This window comes from Nicotiana tomentosiformis, chromosome 6 (assembly GCF_000390325.3).
Source record: "Nicotiana tomentosiformis chromosome 6, ASM39032v3, whole genome shotgun sequence".
Classification (NCBI taxonomy): domain Eukaryota; kingdom Viridiplantae; phylum Streptophyta; class Magnoliopsida; order Solanales; family Solanaceae; genus Nicotiana; species Nicotiana tomentosiformis.
The window spans coordinates 149,270,613-149,277,973 of record NC_090817.1 but is presented as its reverse complement, the minus strand read 5'-3'; the positions used below and the strand labels follow the sequence as shown (position 1 = coordinate 149,277,973).

The 7,361-nt window shown below is 38.2% G+C and overlaps 1 protein-coding gene across 4 annotated transcripts; it reads left to right on the top strand.

The window, feature by feature from the left end:
* Positions 1-7,361, top strand: LOC104089520 (uncharacterized). Of its 4 annotated transcripts, none has more exons than XM_033654382.2 (22): positions 8-436; positions 525-637; positions 852-938; positions 1,028-1,078; positions 1,189-1,306; positions 1,423-1,479; positions 1,640-1,704; positions 1,790-1,891; positions 2,283-2,333; positions 2,423-2,485; positions 2,560-2,606; positions 3,148-3,217; positions 3,292-3,354; positions 3,602-3,691; positions 3,764-3,802; positions 4,483-4,632; positions 4,724-4,801; positions 4,950-5,035; positions 5,382-5,430; positions 5,530-5,610; positions 6,075-6,168; positions 6,928-7,361. In XM_033654382.2, exons 1-22 carry the CDS (start codon positions 184-186, stop codon positions 7,011-7,013), a joined length of 1,893 nt encoding a protein of 630 aa, XP_033510273.1. In that variant the 5' UTR covers positions 8-183; the 3' UTR covers positions 7,014-7,361. The 4 variants fall into 4 exon arrangements, with proteins under 4 accessions (XP_033510275.1, XP_033510273.1, XP_033510272.1 ...); XM_033654381.2 differs by having other exon boundaries at positions 1,640-1,734; positions 1,808-1,891; XM_009594446.4 differs by having other exon boundaries at positions 12-436; positions 525-604; positions 1,808-1,891.

The following is a 7,361-nucleotide window of genomic DNA, read 5'->3' as shown; positions in this document are numbered from 1 at the left end:
TTTTTGCCTTTTTTTGGAAGTTCCATGTGAAACAGTTTAGGTTAATGTAGAATCAAGTCTGTACACACTTGAAGGGGGGAGAAAGGAAAATAATAAAGGAAAAAATAAGTTATAGTGCAGTGAACTGGTGGGTTGGACGAGTAAGGCGTGAGCTCCCAATGTTGCGTCTCTCTATAAAATAAAATGTGGATGTTGACAAGATACGCCTTTTGGGTTCCGTCTCGTACATTCAAACGGGCAGCTACCCAACAGATTCCGGCGGCGAGGCGTGTAGTGAGTAGTACAGTGAGTAGCTGGCAAAAGGAGAAGGTGGAAAAAATGAAGTACGTTGTGGTAACAGGAGGGGTGGTGAGTGGTTTGGGGAAGGGCGTCACAGCAAGTAGCATCGGTGTTGTTCTTAAAGCCTGCGGCCTTCGGGTTACCTCCATCAAAATTGGTTTGTGCTTCTTTTTAATTGTGCTTACTTCACTACTGCTACTCTCTTTTGTTTCCACATCATTGGGAGATATTAATGCGTTTTGCAGATCCTTATTTGAACACCGATGCTGGTACCATGTCTCCTTTTGAGCATGGGGAGGTTTTTGTGCTCGATGATGGTGGAGAGGTTCCTTCCATCTCTTTGTTTTTCTCTATTGCCGTATTGCCCTACTTCACTTCAATAATTACAACTTTTGACTTCAAACACTTCTTATAATGGATATTTATTGTTACCTAAATTCTTTCCCTTTGTTCAACTCTTGTCATCAATACTGTCTTCCATGAAAATTATCAGAGAGAATATCGTGTTCTAACCAATATAATATTTTCAAAGATGTTTGCTCATTCTTTGCAATATTACTGTGCTTCAACAGGTTGATCTAGATTTAGGAAATTATGAACGATTTCTCGATGTGACATTGACCAAAGATAACAATATCACAACTGGAAAGATATATCAGGTGCTTATACATATACACGAATACACGTTTGTGTGTCTGTGTCTGGATGTGCTTCCCTTCAACACTAAATAAGTTTGTTTATGCACCAGTCTGTACTAGAGAAGGAAAGGAAAGGTGATTACCTCGGAAAAACTGTTCAGGTGATTATACTTTCTTGCCGTGATATGGTGTATGAGAAAATCAGTGTAAAAGAAATCTGTTACTAAGAACTGTGGGGTTGTTTCTCTCTCTCTCTCTCCCCCTCTTTCAGGTGGTTCCACACATCACTGATGCTATCAAGGATTGGATTGAGTCAGTATCTCTTGTTCCTGTGGATGGGGAGGAGGGACCTGCAGATGTTTGTGTCATTGAATTGGGTGGGACTGTAGGTAAGTTCTTCTAGAGGCAGTGGTATCTTATGTACTCAGAGCTGCTCCTTTCTCTTACTCCTTATCCATGAGCATGTCGTTTCTTCTCAAATAACATCTTACTTGATCATTTTTAGGCGATATTGAATCAATGCCCTTCATTGAGGCTTTACGACAGTTATATTTTTCAGTCGGTAAGTGGGAATTTGCTTAAATTGGAGGGGGTGATCATTTATGCCATTGATTTCTAGTCTCTAGCTGAATGCCCTCTTATGATTTGTATTAATGTATTCATTAGTTTAACTTTTCTTTATTGCAATTTCCTGGTGTAACTATTCTATTTTTATCTATCAGGGCAAGATAACTTTTGCCTCATTCACGTCAGTCTTATACCTGTATTGGGGGTCGTGGGTGAGCAAGTAATATCTTATGCCACGTATATGATTAAAGCATGTGACTGTTTTGTTCTTGTTCTTTTTATTTTCCCTATACTGCTCTCTGTAGTCTCCCTTGCCTCTGCAGAAAACTAAGCCTACCCAACATAGTGTGCGGGAACTGAGAGCATTAGGTTTGATTCCCCATTTTTTAGCATGCCGTTCTGCTCAGGTATTTTGCGATCCTTCGCAATAATCTGCATTTAGTATTCTATATGATACCTACAGGATTAGTTTAGTTAATATTTCATAACAGTTTTAAGATGAGCTAGACTGTGCTTAGAAGATGCAAGGATCTCTGTGATCCCCTTTCCCTTTCATTTGTTCTGTCTTCCAAGTTTGTAAGATGGATTAGCAGTGAACGTCCTCGCTAGTTTTCTTAGAAGCATTAGGACCTATCATCTTAATAGGTTTGGTTTCTCTAAGTAAAAGCTCCTCAATGTGAGTCAGAGCAAGGCAATTCAAATGTCAGTTTCACCTCAATTTGTAGGAGTTTGTTTTTCTTTGACACATCTCCATTCCGCTGACACAATGGAAATATGTTTATTTTGATTATGTTACAGCCATTGCTTGAGAATGCCAAACAGAAGCTTTCGCAATTTTGTCATGTTCCAGTAAGTTTCATTTGTGAGGCTTTTTCTTACTGTGCGGCTTGGGTTTGAAAGTCACTTCTAACTTTTCCATTTTATTGCTTTTCCCGTAGGTTGCTAATATCCTAAATATCCATGATGTTCCAAACATTTGGCACATTCCTCTCTTGCTTCAGGTGGGCCTTGCTGCCATTAGTCATTTGTCATATTGTAATGTAAATATTGCTCATGATTACCATTTTTAAAACAGAACCAAAGTGCTCATGATGCTATTCTAAAGCAACTGGATTTACTAAGGTACTAAGCTTCTTCGTTCTTCTTTTATGTTTTCTTTAAGCTAGAATTTGGAATTTTAAAATTATTCCCTGCATCCCAGAAAGAATGTTGGGATTCGAAAATGAGAGTCAATGCATCAAATTTACGGTGTGAATTCAGATATCAACTTTCTTGAATTTTCTTAGCTAAAATTTTAATATTTAGCAAATACAGTACGTAGTACTATTATGCATCACACTTAATATTTTTTTTAGTTAAAAGTCTTTGAAAAGATCGTAGACAAAGAGAAAACTGTTTGGATCCGCAAATACTGATGATAATGTCATTCTTTCTGGAAAAGAGGGAGTAATTCTCTACTCTCATTATTCCCCTACTGTTCTACTGAAATCGCAAAATTATTTAATAGCTACATATGCAGTTTTTTTCTCATTTATTAGTTTAACCTGGTATTTTTTTTAATTGTAAGTAGCTGCTATCTGATATGGACCTAAACGAGCCTAATCGATTTTGATATTTTGTAAGAGCTTAATATGTTTGCTGACAATATTTATCTATGTCTCAGTGTGGCAAGACATGTTGATTTACAGGAGTGGACCAGAAGAGCTGAGACATCTGATAACATTACCAAATCTGTTAGTAGGATCAGGAAATATAGGTATACTTTCTAACAAGTACATGCTCTGAGCAAAACTTATTCTTTTTTCAGGTGAGCATTGCGATGGTTGGGAAGTACGTTGGGCTAACAGATTCATATTTGTCTGTAGTGAAGGTACCATTAATGATACTGCAAAGAACATCTCCACATTTCTTTTCAAGCGTAATAAACCAAACTGAAGTTTCAGGAACCGGCCTGCATGTGTTGCTTCCGATTTTATTTTCAAAGTAGCATTTTCCTATTGGACATTGCTAATATTCTACTTCCTGGTGCTGGAATAGAAAGATAAGACTTTTGCAGCTTAAAACTGTTACTTGGTATTGACTACTCTGTCTTTCTATGTTTCTTTTCATATTTCCAGGCTCTTATGCATGCCTGTATTGCATGTTCATTGAAGCCGTCAATCGCCTGGATTGCAGCATCAGATCTTGAAGATGATAGTGCTAAATTGGTACCTAGCTTTCCCTCTTTTTCCCGTTAAGTGCTGCCTCGGACTGCTGATTGTAACTACCTTTTTCCATAGAATCCAGAAGCTCATGCAGCTGCATGGAAGACTCTAAGGGTAAATTTTGATCCTTGTCTAGTAGTAATAGTTATGTCATCCGTCATTCTTGCTCCAGTTATTGCTCATTGTTTGCTCAATATTTTCACTTTATTTAGACATGAATTACTCCACCTGCTTTTTCTAGTGAGAAGAAAAAAACAGTAGTTTTTTATAGCAATATTAGTCATAGAGCAAGGGTGACCAACTTCTTAGCTGATCATCTCTTTAACACGTCATGTTGTCTCCTTGGCGTGTTGACAATTCGAGGTTTATTTTGGGTGAATTTGACAATTCAATTTTTTTATTGCACTGCTACTTACTCAAGGTTGGCCTTTAGTCCACCTGCCAACTTTCATCATCTTACTTCCATTTGTACTTTTATTGTGGGTACCCACTACCCGATTCTAGCTCATGGTGGTTGTGGTTTTCTAGGGTCTACCTTAAGATGCCTTGTTACTGCTGAGTGCTAATGTGAGATGTGTGTGAATACGTCACTCCAGTCAAATTCTAAGCTTCTATTACAATAGCATGCAGTGTATCCATGAATAGTGTTTTTGTCATCTAATATTACCAAGAATTTTAAGCTGAGTGTGTAGTCTTGTGCTGTTATGAACTATTTTCTCTGACAATTTCACTAGCAAGGTTGTGCAAAAATCTTGTTCATTTTAGAGGCTATTTAATCAAATCCTCCTGTGCAGGGTGTAGCATGCGTCTTGGTTCCTGGTGGATTTGGTGATCGGGGTGTCAAGGGAATGATGTTGGCTGCAAGGTATGCCAGGGAGAACAGCGTACCATATCTGGGGATCTGTTTAGGGATGCAGATCTCTGTTATTGAGTTTGCTAGATCTGTGAGTTCATTTTCTTGAACATCAAATCAGAAGATTCATTGTGTTTGATAAACTCTCTAATAGTTGGCACTATATGGTTTAACCGTTGAAGGTTTTACATTTGGAGAAGGCCAACAGTGAAGAGTTTGATCCCCAGACACCTGAGCGTGTTGTAATTTTCATGCCAGAGGTAGCTTGCTCACTATAAAGCATAAATAGATGGATGCTGTATTGCCTTTTTATAATGAACTCCTCTACCTTTTTTCCCATTTCGCTGCTACATTCTTTTTAAAGTATGGATTAGTAAGATTCTCTACTACATCTTCTTGGTAATGCAGGGATCAAAAACACATATGGGAAGTACAATGAGGCTTGGTTCTCGAAGAACGTTGTTCCAGACTCCTGATTGTATCACTGCAAAGCTGTACAGATTCTATATGTCATCATTTCACAGTTAAATCATAAGAATTAGACTAGAAAGCTTTCATCTATCATCATTAGAGTGCCTCCATCAGATGATTGGGTCATTTGGCATCTTTCAGGGCTTCCTAGGCTTTGAACTAGGCTTAGAATGTAATTTGTATGCTGTGTACCTCTGACAGGAGCATAACACTTGATCTTGAAGTTGTCAAGCCTGATTTGTGATGGGGACTATGATTCGTTTGGACATCTTTTTTTCATTGAGACCTGAGTTTTTGCACCTGTGCAGGATTTCTTTGATATTTGCATTGCATGTTTGTAAGAGTACCTAACATTCTTTCTGTTGGCAGGTATAACAATTCAGAATATGTGGACGAACGACATCGCCATAGATATGAGGTTAAACCATAAGAGTAAACTTTGTTGCATTGAAATGGTCGTTTCATGTATGTTGTCATCCCTGCAGCATAATCTTTTAGTGTTGTGTGTATGTTGCAGGTCAATCCTGAGATTGTTGGCTCTTTGGAAGAAGCCGGCTTGAAATTTGTAGGAAGGGATGAAAGTGGGAAACGGATGGAGGTTTGTTTTTGCAGTATAGGTTATAAGTCACTATTGACTTCCTGAAGAAACGAAAAACTAGTTCTTTGTGACATTGTTCTTGCTCTATGTCAGTGATCATTTGGTCACATTGTCTTCTTTTTTTTTTTTTTCAAAAATCTCGGTGGTGTTGGGGCTAGCTTGAGCACACCTCAACTATTCCACCCGATACCTGCTACCTCACACCCACACAGGTACCAGGTAACTCTGCAAACCAAAGCTTGAGCAGATTGGGAGAAATCACCTAGTGTTTTTTGCCTCCATTGGGATTTGAACCCAAGACCTCATGGTTCTCCTCCTACTTCATTGACCACTAGGCCTCACCCTTGGGTGCATCGTTTGGTCACATTGTTGTGATTTCCTGATTACTTTCTTCTTTCTGTTATTGCTATTGTTGACTTGTTCTTCCTCCCCAACCCAAAAAAAAAAAAACGCTTTTTATGCAGATTTTGGAACTTCCAGATCATCCATTTTACATTGGGGTGCAATTTCATCCTGAATTTAAGTCAAGGCCTGGGAGGCCGTCTGCTCCTTTTCTAGGTAGGGATTAGTTGGATGAATGTGTCTGTCCTGAGTATAATAACTATGGACTTCATGCTATATAAAAGAAAATGGCATTTTTGGTGCTTATTATTTCCCTATTATTGACATTGATGTAAATGTGTATTGTCCTTTATCTAAGAGGCAGTTTCATAGTTCCATACAGTTTCTGTGCTTATTGTTTTATTGTGTTGCTCTAGGCAGTGACATCGGATGATGTCCTTTATTTCTTCACAAGGAAGATTTATCAGTTTAACAAAGTTGTTTATATTGCTTAAGAAATCTATGGCTGTTCTTATGTGTCTTGATATATATACATATATGAAGATATATGTATACGTTTCTTTAGACTAGGGTAGCAGTGGCGAAGGATATGGGGAACAATTAGTTGGGAGGGTTATAGGGGATAACTAGTTTAAACATTCTTTTCCTCGAGCCGTTTTGTTTCTGCATTTCTCTCTCCAAGCATGTTTTGTATTCGTCCATCGCTTCCTTTAGTCGCAATTTGCAAATTTATTTGACCCTGCCAATATATTGGTATAAGTGGATCTTTTTTCGAGATTGGTGGTAGAAGAGAGGACCTGATAAGCTGAGCAGACAAATGTTATACATATATTAATTTTGCGATGATACTGTATTCCTATGCATTACGCCATTACCAAAATAGGATTCTAACAGAGTTTGCAACTTGTTAATTCGACATGATGTGATGATCCCTCTACCTAAGATCCATCTGTCATATTTGTCTTTGTGCGACAGGTCTGGTCTTGGCAGCAACAGGAAAGTTAGAAGCTTATGTTAAGAGGCAGCAGAATGGAAGTGTGTATGCAATACATCAGCAGTAGCGGTCATATTGGTTTTTGTAACGAGGTGCATGTCTTAAAGAATATTAACGTTTAGTTGCCCACGTACAATCGAATCCATGCAGACCAAGCGAAAGATAGGGTATGATGGAGCAAAAAGATCTACCTACGCGATACCAATTAGTTGGGCATATGTTTTAGTCATGTAAGTTTATTTAGTTTAGTCCTATGCTTTTTAGGAGTTTTAACCGTCTGAGATTTTTATGCCTACAGAAAATATGGAGAACTTTTGGTAATTTTTATTTGTATGATGTTGGCCTGAGATGACTTTAAATGGAGAAACATGCCAGTGAGGATTCATAACCCCAACTTGCTTGGGATTGAGACGTA